The sequence below is a fragment of the Oncorhynchus kisutch genome, unplaced genomic scaffold (genome assembly GCF_002021735.2).
Source record: "Oncorhynchus kisutch isolate 150728-3 unplaced genomic scaffold, Okis_V2 Okis01b-Okis20b_hom, whole genome shotgun sequence".
Classification (NCBI taxonomy): domain Eukaryota; kingdom Metazoa; phylum Chordata; class Actinopteri; order Salmoniformes; family Salmonidae; genus Oncorhynchus; species Oncorhynchus kisutch.
Genome location: NW_022261978.1, coordinates 10719328 through 10735647, shown reverse-complemented (window position 1 = coordinate 10735647; position 16320 = coordinate 10719328). Strand labels below are relative to the sequence as shown.

Sequence of the window (16320 nt, the reverse complement as noted above, 5' to 3'; positions counted from 1 at the left end):
CACTGACTGGACTAGACTCTAACCACACATTGACTAGACTAGACTCTACCCACACACTCACTATACTCTACCCACACACTGAGTAGACTCTACCCACACACTCACTAGACTCTACCCACACACTCACTAGACTCTGCCCACACTCACTAGACTCTACCCACACACTGACTAGAATCTACCCACCCACTGACTAGACTAGACTCTACCCACACACTGACTGGACTAGACTCTACCCACACACTCACTATACTCTACCCACACACGGACTAGACTCTACCCACACACTGACTAGACTAGACTCTACCCACACACTGACTGGACTAGACTCTACCCACACACTGACTGGACTAGACTCTACCCACACACTGACTAGACTAGACTCTACCCACACACTGACTGGACTAGACTCTACCCACACACTGACTAGACTAGACTCTACCCACACCCTGACTGGACTATACTCTACCCAGACACTGACTAGACTAGACTCTACCCACACACTGACTGGACTAGACTCTACCCACACACTGACTAGACTCTACCCACACACTGACTAGACTCTACCCACACACTGACGAGACTCAACCCACACACTGACTAGACTAGACTCTACCCACACACTGACTAGACTCTACCCACACACTGACTAGACTCTACCCACACACTGACTGGACTAGACTCTACCCACACACTGACTAGACTAGACTCTACCCACACACTGACTGGACTAGACTCTACCCACACACTGACTAGACTCTACCCACACACTGACTGGACTAGACTCTACCCACACACTCACTAGACTCTACCCACACACTCACTAGACTCTACCCACACACTGACTAGACTCTACCCACACACTGACTAGACTAGACTCTACCCACACACTGACTGGACTAGACTCTACCCACACACTGACTAGACTAGACTCTACCCACACACTCCCTATACTCTAACCACACACTGAGTAGACTCTACCCACACACTGACTAGACTCTACCCACACACTGACTAGACTCTACCCACACACTCACTAGACTCTACCCACACACTCACTAGACTCTACCCACTGATTAGACTAGACTCTACCCACACACTCACTAGACTCTACCCACACACTGACTAGACTCTACCCACACACTAACTAGACTCTACCCACACACTCACTAGACTCTATCCACACACTGACTGGACTAGACTCTACCCACACACTGACTGGACTAGTCTCTACCCACACACTGACTAGACTAGACTCTACCCACACACTCACTATACTCTACCCACACACTGAGTAGACTCTACCCACACACTCACTAGACTCTACCCACACACTGACTAGACTAGACTCTACCCACACACTCACTAGACTCTACCGACACACTGACTAGACTAGACTCTACCCACACACTCACTATACTCTACCCACACACTCACTAGACTCTGCCCACACTCACTAGACTCTACCCACACACTGACTGGACTAGACTCTACCCACACACTGACTAGACTCTACCCACACACTCACTAGACTCTACCCACACACTGACTGGACTAGACTCTACCCACACACTGACTAGACTAGACTCTACCCACACACTGACTGGACTAGAATCTACCCAGACACTGACTAGACTCTACCCACACACTGACTAGACTAGACTCTACCCACACACTGACTGGACTAGACTCTACCCACACACTCACTATACTCTACCCACACACTGAGTAGACTCTACCCACACACTGACTGGACTAGACTCTACCCACACATTGACTGGACTAGACTCTACCCACACACTCACTATACTCTTCCCACACACTGAGTAGACTCTACCCACACACTGACTGAACTAGACTCTACCCACACACTGACTGGACTAGACTCTACCCACACACTGACTAGACTAGACTCTACCCACACACTCCCTATACTCTACCCACACTCACTAGACTCTACCCACACACTGACTGGACTAGACTCTACCCACACACTGACTAGACTAGACTCTACCCACACACTCACTAGACTCTACCCACACACTCACTAGACTCTACCCAGACAGTGACTGGACTAGACTCTACCCACACACTGACTAGACTAGACTCTACCCACACACTCACTATACTCTACCCACACACTGAGTAGACTCTACCCACACACTCACTATACTCTACCCACACACTCACTAGACTCTGCCCACACTCACTAGACTCTACCCACACACTGACTGGACTAGACTCTACCCACACACTGACTAGACTCTACCCACACACTGACTAGACTCTACCCACACACTGACTAGACTCTACCCACACACTGACTAGACTCTACCCACACACTGACTAGACTAGACTCTACCCACACACTGACTAGACTATACTCTACCCACACACTCACTAGACTCTACCCACACACTGACTGGACTAGACTCTATCCACACACTGACTAGACTAGACTCTACCCACACACTGACTGGACTAGAATCTACCCAGACACTGACTAGACTCTACCCACACACTGACTAGACTAGACTCTACCCACACACTGACTGGACTAGACTCTACCCACACACTCACTATACTCTACCCACACACTGAGTAGACTCTACCCACACACTGACTGGACTAGACTCTACCCACACATTGACTGGACTAGACTCTACCCACACACTCACTATACTCTACCCACACACTGAGTAGACTCTACCCACACACTCACTAGACTCTACCCACACACTCACTATACTCTGCCCACACTCACTAGACTCTACCCACACACTCACTAGACTCTACCCACACACTCACTAGACTCTACCCACTGATTAGATTAGACTCTACCCACACTCACTAGACTCTACCCACACACTCACTAGACTCTACCCACACACTCACTAGACTCTACCCACTGATTAGACTATACTCTGCCCACACTCACTAGACTCTACCCACACACTCACTAGACTCTACCCACTGATTAGATTAGACTCTACCCACACACTCACTAGACTCTACCCACACACTCACTAGACTCTACCCACTGATTAGACTATACTCTGCCCACACTCACTAGACTCTACCCACACACTCACTAGACTCTACCCACTGATTAGATTAGACTCTACCCACACACTCACTAGACTCTACCCACACTCACTAGACTCTACCCACACACTCACTAGACTCTACCCACACATTCACTAGACTACCCACACACTGACTAGACTCTACCCACACACTGACTAGACTCTACCCACACACTGATTCGACTCTACCCGCATACTGACTAGACTCTACCCACACACTGACTAGACTCTACCCACACACTCACTAGACTCTACCCATACACTCACTAGACTCTACCCACTGATTAGACTAGACTCTACCCACACACTCACTAGACTCTACCCACACACTCACTAGACTACCCACACACTGACTAGACTCTACCCACACACTGACTAGACTCTACCCACACACTGACTAGACTCTACCCACACACTGACTGGACTAGACTCTACCCACACACTGACTGGACTAGACTCTAACCACACATTGACTAGACTAGACTCTACCCACACACTCACTATACTCTACCCACACACTGAGTAGACTCTACCCACACACTCACTAGACTCTACCCACACACTGACTAGAATCTACCCACACACTGACTGGACTAGACTCTACCCACACACTGACTAGACTAGACTCTACCCACACACGATACTCTACCCACACCTGAGTAGACTCTACCCACACACTCACTAGACTCTACCCACACACTCACTAGACTCTACCCACACACTGACTGGACTAGACTCTACCCACACACTGACTAGACTAGACTCTACCCACACACTCACTATACTCTACCCACACACTGAGTAGACTCTACCCACACACTCACTATACTCTGCCCACACTCACTAGACTCTACCCACACACTCACTAGACTCTACCCTCACACTCACTAGACTCTACCCACTGATTAGACTAGACTCTACCCACACACTCACTAGACTCTACCCACACACTTGTGGCGAAATCGGCTCGGAGCCTTCACCGTGCGCTGCCACTTTAAGAGCGCATGAGCAGTAAGGAAGGAGGAGATAAAGAGAGCTCGTTCAGCTCTTTGGGGAGGGGCTCTTGGGTGGCGCGACAGTTTGATTGTGTGTGCTGTTCTGCAGAAGTTTTGTATGTTTTCAGCGTGTGTAGTTTATAGAGTATATAACACAATCATCGGTGTAATCGCTCTAGGTCGTGGTTGTTTTCGTTTGGGACCGCGCCCGTTATGGATCGCATGGATTAGTAGCAACATTGTTGCGAAGCTTTACCATACAAACCAACAAACCATCGGACAGTCAGACAGTACAGCTGCACGCCTGAAGACCACAGCTAAGATCTCTCTTATCTTTTTCTCTTTCTCTTCCCTCTCATTCCAGTGCTTTACCCTGCAACAGACTCTCTATTTTTCAAATGCACTTCCCATTGAAGTTCATTAGAGCTGGACTATTATTTCCCTGCCAGAAGTGTTTGGAGGGACATTTTAGTAGGTTGCTTGCAAGTTGTATATTATGTGAACTGTATTGAGGTGGGGTGTACTAATGACATGTGGCCGTGAAGACTGTGGACATTTTTAAGGCCTTTGTTGTGTCGATGAACACCCCCCACATTCATACCCTCTGCACTCATCCACTAGAAAATAATAATACAGATTATTGCAAATCCTATGTTGATGACTGGGTTCGTTCTTGTATGAAGTTGCTGTTGAATTGCTCTGCCATTATTAGTATTAGTAGTATTGTATGAGGTATTCTTGTTTGGGTTACCCCTGTGTTGTGATGTGGGTTTTATATGGTGTGTATTCTCTTTTCTCTCCACTGGCTATCTGGTAAACAGGCTACACTCTAGGCAGTCTCTTCTGCTGATGTGTGTGTGTGTCTGGTAGTGGTACTCTCTCTATTCTACTCTTTTCCTTTCGGCATGGTTAATACCTGCCTGGCGCCCGAACAAAATCTTTCTTTACCCTCTCTAATAAATACCGCTACACACTGACTAGACTCTACCCACACACTCACTCGACTCTACCCACACACTCACTCGACTCTACCCACACACTCACTCGACTCTACCCACACACTCACTCGACTCTACCCACACACTCACTCGACTCTACCCACACACTCACTCGACTCTACCCACACACTCACTCGACTCTACCCACACACTCACTCGACTCTACCCACACACTCACTCGACTCTACCCACACACTCACTCGACTCTACCCACACACTCACTCGACTCTACCCACACACTCACTCGACTCTACCCACACACTCACTCGACTCTACCCACACACTCACTCGACTCTACCCACACACTCACACATACCACACTGACACTTCAAGACACACACACTTTCACTCTTCACATACGCCGCTATTGTCTGTGTACATATTACCTCTATTACCTCGTACCCCTGAACATTGACTCAGTTCTGGTACTCATTTAATATGGCCTTATTATTACCTCGTACCCCTGAACATTGACTCAGTTCTGGTACTCCTTTAATATGGCCTTATTATTGTCATTTTATTGTTACTATTTCCTTTAGGGGGGGAGGGGGCTCTTCACTGAAAAGTCTACTGTTGTGTTCGTCTCATCTGACCAATAAAATGTGATTTGTACCAGTCAGGTCTGATTGAGCAAAGTATAGTGGTATGCTATGTGTAAATAAAACAACTAGATAACATGTGTTCTCTCTACTAGATGACGTGTGTTCTCTCTACTAGATGACGTGTGTTCTCTCTACTAGATGACCTGTGTTCTCTCTACTAGATGACCTGTGTTCTCTCTACTAGATGACCTGTGTTCTCTCTACTAGATGACCTGTGTTCTCTCTACTAGATGACCTGTGTTCTCTCTACTAGATGACCTGTGTTCTCTCTACTAGATGACCTGTGTTCTCTCTACTAGATGACCTGTGTTCTCTCTACTAGATGACCTGTGTTCTCTCTACTAGATGACCTGTGTTCTCTCTACTAGATGACCTGTGTTCTCTCTACTAGATGACCTGTGTTCTCTCTACTAGATGACCTGTGTTCTCTCTACTAGATGACCTGTGTTCTCTCAATTAGACAACGTCTGTTCTCTTAACTTACTACTTACAGCTCTGTAAGAAGAGAACACATGTCATCTAGTTGTTTTGAAATGACTCGTGACAGTACTTGCCAGATTAAACAATGTCGTGAATACTTTTCCTAAACTGCGTTACCCACTCCAGTCAGCAGATGGCGACGTGCGTCTTTCATGTGAAGATTCAGTCGTGACGTATAATCCAGTGGACGGGACCGGATAACAACAACACGGTTACGGATTCGACCACATCGGTAGCTCCCAAGCAACATAAAACCGAAACATTGGAGCTCTTTGGACCGTTATGTGTGTTATAGACATCAGTGTTTTAAACACGCTGTCTGCGTATAAAGTTATTCCATTTCACACTGACGCTGTTAGTCAGCTAGCTGGTTAAAATAGCCTAGCACTAGGCTAGTCGATCATGCGAATGAGCTAACATCTCAGGACATGAACTCACTAAATTACTCCCACTCTGCTAAAGAAGAAGCTCGTGGCCTGAACGTTGTCGTGGCAGAGGAAGAGGAGGAAAAAGAAGCGTTCGGAATGAAAGAAGAGAAGAAGGCTATCACATTGAAAGAAGAAGAAGGTATTGGAGTAAATGAGGCGATGTACGTTACAGGGAAAGAAGTGGAGAAAGAAGAAGACGCCGTTTTTAGAGTGAAGGAGGAGATTACTGTCACAGTGAAAGGAGAGGAAGAAGGTTTCGGGGTGAAAGAGGAGGAGAAGTACATGACTGTCACAGTGACAGGAGAGGAAGAAGAGCATGTTTTAGTGAAGGAAGAAGAGCATGTTTTAGTGAAGGAAGAAGAGGATGTATTTGGAGTGAAAGAGGAGGAAGATGCTATGAGAGTGAAAGATGAGGGGGATGATGATGATGAAGAGGAGGGGGAGACTGGAGATCTGATTAACACCAGTGAGTATCGCCTTAAAAACAGGGGCACAAACTCTGCAGTTGGTGAACTAATGTTTGGTTTTAAAGGGGCATGAAGGGGCATTCTAACCACTAGGGTAGCCTAGTGGTTAGAGTGTAGGGACGGCAGGGTGGCCAGTGGTTAGAGCGTTGGACTAGTAACCGAAAGGTTGCAAGTTTGAATCCCCGAGCTGACAAGGTACAAATCTGTCGTTCTGCTCCTGAACAAGGCAGTTAACCCACTGTTCCTAGGACGTCATTGAAAATAAGAATTTGTTCTTAACTGACTTGCCTAGTTAAATAAATGTTTTTTTAAAATAATACTGTTCTACACTTGAATATGTTGTTCAGTGCTGTAGGAAGCAATACAGACTGGGGGAGCACCAACAAAAGGTTAAAGGTTAACATCAAACGCTTCCCTCCCAGCCTGGTATTGGACTATAGGAGTCTAATGTTACTCCTTAGACCAACGACCTAATGTAACAGTATCCTCGCCCATACCCGGGCGCCTCTGCACACATCAACAACAGTCACCCACGAAGCATCGTTACCCATCTCTCCACAAAAGCCGCGGCACCTTGCAGAGCAAGGGGGAACCACTACTTCAAGGTCTCAGAGCAAGTGACGTCACCGATTGAAACGCTATTTAGCGCGAACACCGCCGTTTCACATCCGTTACACTAACATGTTCTGTTTGACGGGGGAATTGGCTTCGGAAGCCAAAAACAGCCAAATACTCCCGTATTTATTTCAAATTCCAATTGTAAAATGGGTTCCAGTTGCTGTGCGATTCTGGAAACCTGAATCTCTCTTCTTTCCTATCACATCCCCAAAAAATAGCTTCACAAATTCAAAATTAGTGTACAGCAAGTGGAGGCTGGTGGTGGGAGAACGACTCATAGTAGTGGCTGGAATGGAGTCAATGGATTGGTTGGTATCAACCACATGGAAACCACGTCTTTGTGTGTTTGGTGCCATTCCATTTGACTCCATTCCAGCCATTACTATGAGCAGTCCTCACACCAGCAGCCTCCACTTGCTGTACACTTTTAACAGTAAGAGTCCAATGACTCTTATGTGTAATGGAATGGAACTGAGTCATGATCAAATGACTCTTATGTGTAATGGAATGTTAACAATGGATCAAATTTTGTGTTTTTTTGCAGGTGTAGCGAAATTCTTGCATTTAGGATATATTTTTCTGTTATGTTCAGCTCATAGTGTCTCCTGTTACTGTCCTCCCTTCCACTGACTGTTATGTTCAGCTCATAGTGTCTCCTGTTACTGTCCTCCCTTCCACTGACTGTTATGTTCAGCTCATAGTGTCTCCTGTTACTGTCCTCCCTTCCACTGACTGTTATGTTCAGCTCATAGTGTCTCCTGTTACTGTCCTCCCTTCCACTGACTGTTATGTTCAGCTCATAGTGTCTCCTGTTACTGTTCTCCCTTCCACTGACTGTTATGTTCAGCTCCATAGTGTCTCCTGTTACTGTCCTCTCTTCCACTGACTGGTATGTTCAGCTCATAGTGTCTCCTGTTACTGTCCTCTCTTCCACTGACTGGTATGTTCAGCTCATAGTGTCTCCTGTTACTGTCCTCCCTTCCACTGACTGGTATGTTCAGCTCATAGTGTCTCCTGTTACTGTCCTCCCTTCCACTGACTGTTATGTTCAGCTCATAGTGTCTCCTGTTACTGTCCTCTCTTCCACTGACTGTTATGTTCAGCTCATAGTGTCTCCTGTTACTGTCCTCCCTTCCACTGACTGGTATGTTCAGCTCATAGTGTCTCCTGTTACTGTCCTCCCTTCCACTGACTGTTATGTTCAGCTCATAGTGTCTCCTGTTACTGTCCTCCCTTCCACTGACTGTTATGTTCAGCTCATAGTGTCTCCTGTTACTGTCCTCCCTTCCACTGACTGTTATGTTCAGCTCATAGTGTCTCCTGTTACTGTCCTCCCTTCCACTGACTGGTATGTTCAGCTCATAGTGTCTCCTGTTACTGTCCTCTCTTCCACTGACTGGTATGTTCAGCTCATGTTTCCCCTTAAACCACTCGAGTGTTTCTTTAGCAGTATGCTTAGGGTCATTGTCCTGCTGGAAGGTGAACCTCCGTCCCAGTCTCAAATCTCTGCAAGACTGAAACAGGTTACCCCTCAAGAATTCCCTGTATTTAGCGCCATCCATCATTTATTCAATTCTGAGCAGTTTCCCAGTCCCTGCCGATGGAAAAACATCCCCACAGCATGATGATGCTGCTGCCACTACCATGCTTCACTGTGGGGAAGCTATTTTCGAGGTGATGAGGTGTTCGTTTTGCGCCAGACATAGTGTTTTCCTTGATGGCCAAAAAGCTCAATTTTAGTGTCATTTGACCATAGTATTGTCTTCCATATGTTTGGGGAGTCTCCCACATGCCTTTTGGCGAACACCAAACGTGTTTGCTTATTTTTTTTCTTGAAGCAAGGGCTTTTTTTCTGGCCACTCTTCCATAAAGCCCAGCTCTGTGGAGTGTACGGCTTAAATTGGTCCTATGGACAGATACTCCAATCTCCGCTGTGGAGCTTTTCACCTCCTTCAGGAATATCTTTGGCCTCTTTGTTGCCTCTTTGATTAATGCCCTCCTTGTCTGGTCTGTGAGTTTTGGTGGGCGGCCCTCTCTTGGCAGGTTGGTTGTGGTGCCATAATCTTTCCATTTTTTAATAATGGATGTAATGGTGCTCCGTGGGATGTTCAAAGTTTCTGTTTTTTTTTTTTTATAACCCAACCCTGACCTGTACTTCTCCACAACTTTGTCCCTGACCTGTTTGGAGAGCTCCTTGGTCTTCATGGTGCTGCTTGCTTAATGGTGTTGTAGACTGGGGCCTTTCAGAACATGTATATATATATATATATATATATATATATATATATATATATATATATATATATATATATATATATATATATATATATATGTATGTGTATGTGTATGTGTATGTGTATGTGTGTGTGTGTATATATATATATATATATATATATAATGAGATCATGTGACACTTAGATTGCACACAGGTGGACTTTATTTAACTAATTATGTGCCTTCTAAAGGTAATTGCTTGCACCAGATCTTATTTAGGGGCTTCATAGCAAAGAGGGTGAATACATATGCATGCCCCACTTTTCAGGTGTTTATATTATATTATATATATATATATATATATATATATATATAATTCTTTAAAATAAGTATATTTTTTTCATTTCACTTCACCAATATGGACTATTTTGTGTTTGTCCATTACATGAAATCCAAATAAAAATCCATTTAAATTACAGGTTGTAATGCAACAAAATAGGAAAAACGCCAAAGGGGGTGAATACTTTTGCAAGGCACTGTATATGGTATACCTCCAGTCTAGTTGGGATTAAACTTCATCGGAAGACAGTTTGATCAAGTTTTATTCACGTCTCTGTTTAACCAAATACTCTGTTTGTCTTCGGCAGAAGAGAGACCAGACTCTCAGTCTGACGGCAGGAAGAGTCCTTTGGGGGAACCAGACCCAGAGACGCCCAAACCAGCAAGACCACACCACTGCTCCCAGTGTGGAAAGAGTTTTTCCCGGTTATGGGACCGGAAAATACATGAGAGAATACACTCTGGAGTGAAGCCTTACCACTGCTCAGACTGTGGAAAGAGATTTACCCAGCTAGGGCACCTGAAAGAACATAAGAGAACACACACTGGTGAGAAACCCTACCAATGCTCCCAGTGTGGAAAGAGTTTTAACCAGTTAGGGGCCCTGAAAACGCATGAGAGAATACACACAGGAGAAAAGCCCTACCAATGCTCCCAATGTGAAAAGAGATTTACCCAGTTAGGTACCCTGAAAGAGCATGAATTAAAACACACAAAGACACAGGAGAAGACATACCACTGCTCTCATTGTGGGAAGACATTTTCCAGGTCAGAGGACCTGAAATCACATGAGAGAATAGCGAGGCTGTGTTCCGACTTATGTTTTTGACTGAGATTTTTTTTTTGTCTTTGTTCATGCTAGATGCTGTTCATCACGTTTGCCGCTTGCTGACTGATATTTTTTTTAAAAGAGAGCGCTCGTAGACCTTGTCCCGTTGGGACGTAGACAGTTCCGGAAGACAAATGAATAATGTCAGTCATAAGTATTTTACAGTTCTTCCAGAGCGGGCGGTAACTGTCAGTGTAGTTGACCTCTGATTCGTCGAGCTTCATGTCAGTCATTCCCACTTCGGTCCACGTGTGTGAAAGAAGGTGTGGTTGATTGCATTTTTACAAAGGCCCTGATCTATTTTCCACTAATATGGTCTTATGATCACATCATAAGGGGGCGGCAGGGTAGCCTAGTGGTTAGAGCGTTGGACTAGTAACCGGAAGGTTGTCAGTTCAAACCCCCGAGCTGACAAGGTACAAATCTGTCGTTCTGCCCCTGAACAGGCAGTTAACCCACTGTTCCCAGGCCGTCATTGAAAATAAGAATTTGTTCTTAACTGACTTGCCTGGTTAAATAAATGTAAAATAAAATAAAATAAATAAACATCAGATATTTTTTTTCAAAAGACCAATTGGTGGATTTTTTTTAAAAAGACCAATTGGTGGATTTTTTTTAATTTTTAGAATTTAGAATTCTGAGTAAGATTCTGTTAATAAATAATGCCATCCATAAACTGTCTGTACCTTCTATGTTCAGTCATAAAACCTCATTCAATGTTCATGTCATTTCCTGGGGGTTCCATAGGTACCATATTTGACATGGTAATAACCTCATATTTATCATTGCTGGGAAGTATCTGAAATTCATTACACAGAGCATAATAAAAGGCATAAAAACGACACAATCATTCATTTGTTACATTCGATATCTGAAATACTCTCATCACTCTGTGCGTCCTTTGGTAAAAACATGATTTATCAGATTATCGGTTAATTAGCAGTCTGGTCCCTTGGGCTTGTCAGTAAGCATTTCACTGTTTCACTACACCTGTTGTATTCAGCATTTCACTATAAGGTCTACTACACCTGTTGTATTCAGCATTTCACTATAAGGTCTACTACACCTGTTGTATGCAGCATTTCACTGTTTCACTACACCTGTTGTATTCAGCATTTCACTATAAGGTCTACTACACCTGTTGTATTCAGCATTTCACTATAAGGTCTACTACACCTGTTGTATTCAGCATTTCACTGTAAGGTCTACTACACCTGTTGTATTCAGCATTTCACTGTAAGGTCTACACCTGTTGTATTTGGCATTTCACTGTAAGGTCTACTACACCTGTTGTATTCAGCATTTCGCTGTTAGGTCTACTACACCTGTTGTATGCAGCATTTCACTGTGAGGTCTACTACACCTGTTGTATTCAGCATTTCACTGTGAGGTCTACTACACCTGTTGTATTTGGCATTTCATTGTAAGGTCTACTACACCTGTTGTATTTGGCATTTCATTGTAAGGTCTACTACACCTGTTGTATTCAGCATTTCACTGTAAGGTCTACTACACCTGTTGTATTCAGCATTTCACTGTAAGGTCTACTACACCTGTTGTATTCAGCATTTCACTGTAAGGTCTACTACACCTGTTGTATTCAGCATTTCACTGTAAGGTCTACACCTGTTGTATTCGGCATTTCACTGTAAGGTTTACACCTGTTGTATTCAGCATTTCACTGTGAGGTTTACACCTGTTGTATTCAGCATTTCACTGTGAGGTCTACTACACCTGTTGTATTCAGCATTTCACTGTAAGGTCTACTACACCTGTTGTATTCAGCATATCACTGTAAGGTCTACTACACCTGTTGTATTCAGCATTTCACTGTTAGGTTTACACCTGTTGTATTCAGCATCTCACTGTGAGGTCTACTACACCTGTTGTATTCGGCATTTCACTGTTAGGTCTACTACACCTGTTGTATTCGGCATTTCACTGTTAGGTTTACACCTGTTGTATTCAGCGCATGTGACAAATAACATTTGATTTGAGTAATCCAGGACCTCTGCAACATCTCGTTTGTTGTTTAAGATTAACATTTAAAATATTAGTGTATTTTGTTTTGACTGCGATACAAGAATAATCTCTCACCTTAACACAGAACACGTGATCTCACGATCGCTCTGCCGAAGAGTCTTACTTCAGTAAAGGATAATCTCTCACCTTAACACAGAACACGTGATTTCACGATTGCTCTGCTGAAGAGTCTTACTTCAGTAAAGCTATCAATTCTTCCACTCTAGTGGAGACACTTTAAGGCTGAAAAGGGGACACGTCAAGGCTGAAAAGGGGACAGACACGTCAAGGCTGAAAAGGGGACAGACACGTCAAGGCTGAAAAGGGGACAGACACGTCAAGGCTGAAAAGGGGACACTTCAAGGCTGAAAAGGGGACACTTCAAGGCTGAAAAGGGGACACTTCAAGGCTGAAAAGGGGACACTTCAAGGCTGAAAAGGGGACACTTCAAGGCTGAAAAGGGGACACGTCAAGGCTGAAAAGGGGACACGTCAAGGCTGAAAAGGGGACACGTCAAGGCTGAAAAGGGGACACTTCAAGGCTGAAAAGGGGACACGTCAAGGCTGAAAAGGGGACACGTCAAGGCTGAAAAGGGGACACTTCAAGGCTGAAAAGGGGACACGTCAAGGCTGAAAAGGGGACAGACACGTCAAGGCTGAAAAGGGGACAGACACGTCAAGGCTGAAAAGGGGACAGACACGTCAAGGCTGAAAAGGGGACAGACACGTCAAGGCTGAAAAGGGGACACGTCAAGGCTGAAAAGGGGACACTTCAAGGCTGAAAAGGGGACACTTCAAGGCTGAAAAGGGGACACGTCAAGGCTGAAAAGGGGACACGTCAAGGCTGAAAAGGGGACACGTCAAGGCTGAAAAGGGGACACGTCAAGGCTGAAAAGGGGACACTTCAAGGCTGAAAAGGGGACACGTCAAGGCTGAAAAGGGGACACGTCAAGGCTGAAAAGGGGACACGTCAAGGCTGAAAAGGGGACACGTCAAGGCTGAAAAGGGACACTTCAAGGCTGAAAAGGGGACACGTCAAGGCTGAAAAGGGGACACTTCAAGGCTGAAAAGGGGACACGTCAAGGCTGAAAAGGGGACACGTCAAGGCTGAAAAGGGGACACGTCAAGGCTGAAAAGGGGACACGTCAAGGCTGAAAAGGGGACACGTCAAGGCTGAAAAGGGGACACGTCAAGGCTGAAAAGGGGACACTTCAAGGCTGAAAAGGGGACACGTCAAGGCTGAAAAGGGGACACTTCAAGGCTGAAAAGTTTGGAAAATGTTGTTTGGTTGATTTATGATTAGAGAGAAAGAAATATATCGAATTATTTAGAGATGCGAATGGAAAAGTGAATGGAAATGCTTCTGTGGTTATGGTGACACCTAATGGGCACCTGTGGTTTACCTTCATAATAGCTGAAGAATTGAACTGAACCCAAATATAAACGCAACATGTAAAGTGTTGGTCCCATGTTTCATGACCTGAAATAAAAGATCCCAGAAATGTTCCATATGGCACAAAAAGTTTATTTCTCTCACATTTTGTGCACAAATTTGTTTACATCCCTGTTAGTGAGCAATTGATCCTTTGCCAAGATAATCCAATTCACCTGACAGGTGTGTCATATCAAGAAGCTGATTAAACTGGTGCAGCTTGTGCTGGGGGACAATACAGGGCCACTCTAAAATGTGCAGTTTTGTCACACAACACAATGCCACAGATGTCTCAAGTTTTGAGGGAGCGCGCAATTGGCATGCGGACTTGCCGGAATGTCCACCAGAGCTGTTTTACAGAAAATGTCATGTTCATTTCTCTACCATAAGCCACCTCCAATGTTGTTTTAGAGAATTTGTCAGTACGTCCAACTGGCCAAGCAACCGCATGTGTAACCATGCCAACCCAGGACCTCCACATTCGGGATCGTCTGAGACCGGCCACCTGGACAGCTGATGAAACTGAGGAGTATTCTGTCTGTAATAAAGCCCTTTGTGGGGAAAAACTCATTCTGATTGGCTAGGCCTGGCTCCCTGTGGGTGGGCCTATGCCCTCTCAGGGCCGAGGGCCACCCATGGCTGCGCCCCTGCCCATAGATCAGGCCCTAATAAATGTATTTCAACTGAGTTCCTTATCTGAACTGTAACTACGTTTAATAGTTGAAATTGTTGCATATTGCATTTATATTTTTGTTCAGTATAGATAGACAGGGCATCATTGTATCTGTCTCATTATGGCGTCTGTGAGAGCATGGGCAGAGCCATTGAGGCCATCTTCATTTTGAATTAGTTGGTCTTCCACTACTTCTATGACTTGGTAAACAAACTGAAAGGGTACATACTGCCCCCCTAGAGGGTTTGAACAGGTACACTGGCAGTAAGGAAGTATAATTCATTGGCTGATCCCTCTTGATGACCTGGATGGAATCATGTGGTCCTTCCTTAACCAATAGGAAGTCCCATCCAGTTGACTACTTCAAAAGTCGTCAATGACAAAGGCGCTGCCCATGCTAAAACAGACAATCTCTATGAGAATAGCAGACTATGAGAATAGCCCATGCTAAAACAGACTTTTGGCCACTAGAGTCCTCTATCTATCTCTATGAGAATAGCATTGAGGGTTGTTGGTAAGATTGACGTCACTACACTAATTAGGACAGGGAATTGGAGCAACAACAACCTCTGATCTCATCGATAGAAAAGTGTATGGAACTAAACCTGTATTTGGCGTTCCGTGAAGTGTCTTAGAATTTAGGAAGCAACCTTTAGCCAATACTTTGAGTATAAACCCTTCAATGTTGTTCAGAATATGATTTGGATATTTTCAAAATGTAAAATCAAAGAAAAAAACTGCTGAATAGAATTTGCATTTTGTTGATTCTAACGTTCAAACCTCTTGAATTTGATTTGTAATTGCAAATTAATTTCATATGATATACGATTTGGATTTTGCTAAATGTATTGGATTTGATATATATATATATATATATATATATACCTTGAGAACTCTTGAATTTAAGTTGTTTCAATGATTAATTTGTGCAGTGGTCATCAAGCTAAAGGTGTATGAAAATGTGATGACTGATATTTTTATGAGTAAAAATAAAATAGCCTTAAAGTATCACTCGTAAACATTCAACACCGTTTCCTTTGTATGTCTTTATATCAATTATTATTTCATTAATAAAATGAAAATAAAACATTTAATCAACTGCGTTACCAACTCCAGTTAGCAGATGGCGATATCCGCATTT

At 44.3% G+C, this 16320-nt stretch overlaps 1 protein-coding gene across 1 annotated transcript; it reads left to right on the top strand.

Moving 5' to 3' along the window:
• Nucleotides 1–6354: 6354 nt before the first annotated feature.
• LOC116358943 (zinc finger protein 436) lies at nucleotides 6355–11482 on the top strand. The gene is made up of 2 exons (XM_031811391.1): nucleotides 6355–7052; nucleotides 10533–11482. The coding sequence occupies exons 1-2, from the start codon at nucleotides 6587–6589 to the stop codon at nucleotides 11051–11053; spliced, it is 987 nt and encodes a 328-aa protein (XP_031667251.1). The 5' UTR covers nucleotides 6355–6586; the 3' UTR covers nucleotides 11054–11482.
• The last annotated feature ends 4838 nt before the right edge of the window (nucleotides 11483–16320 follow it).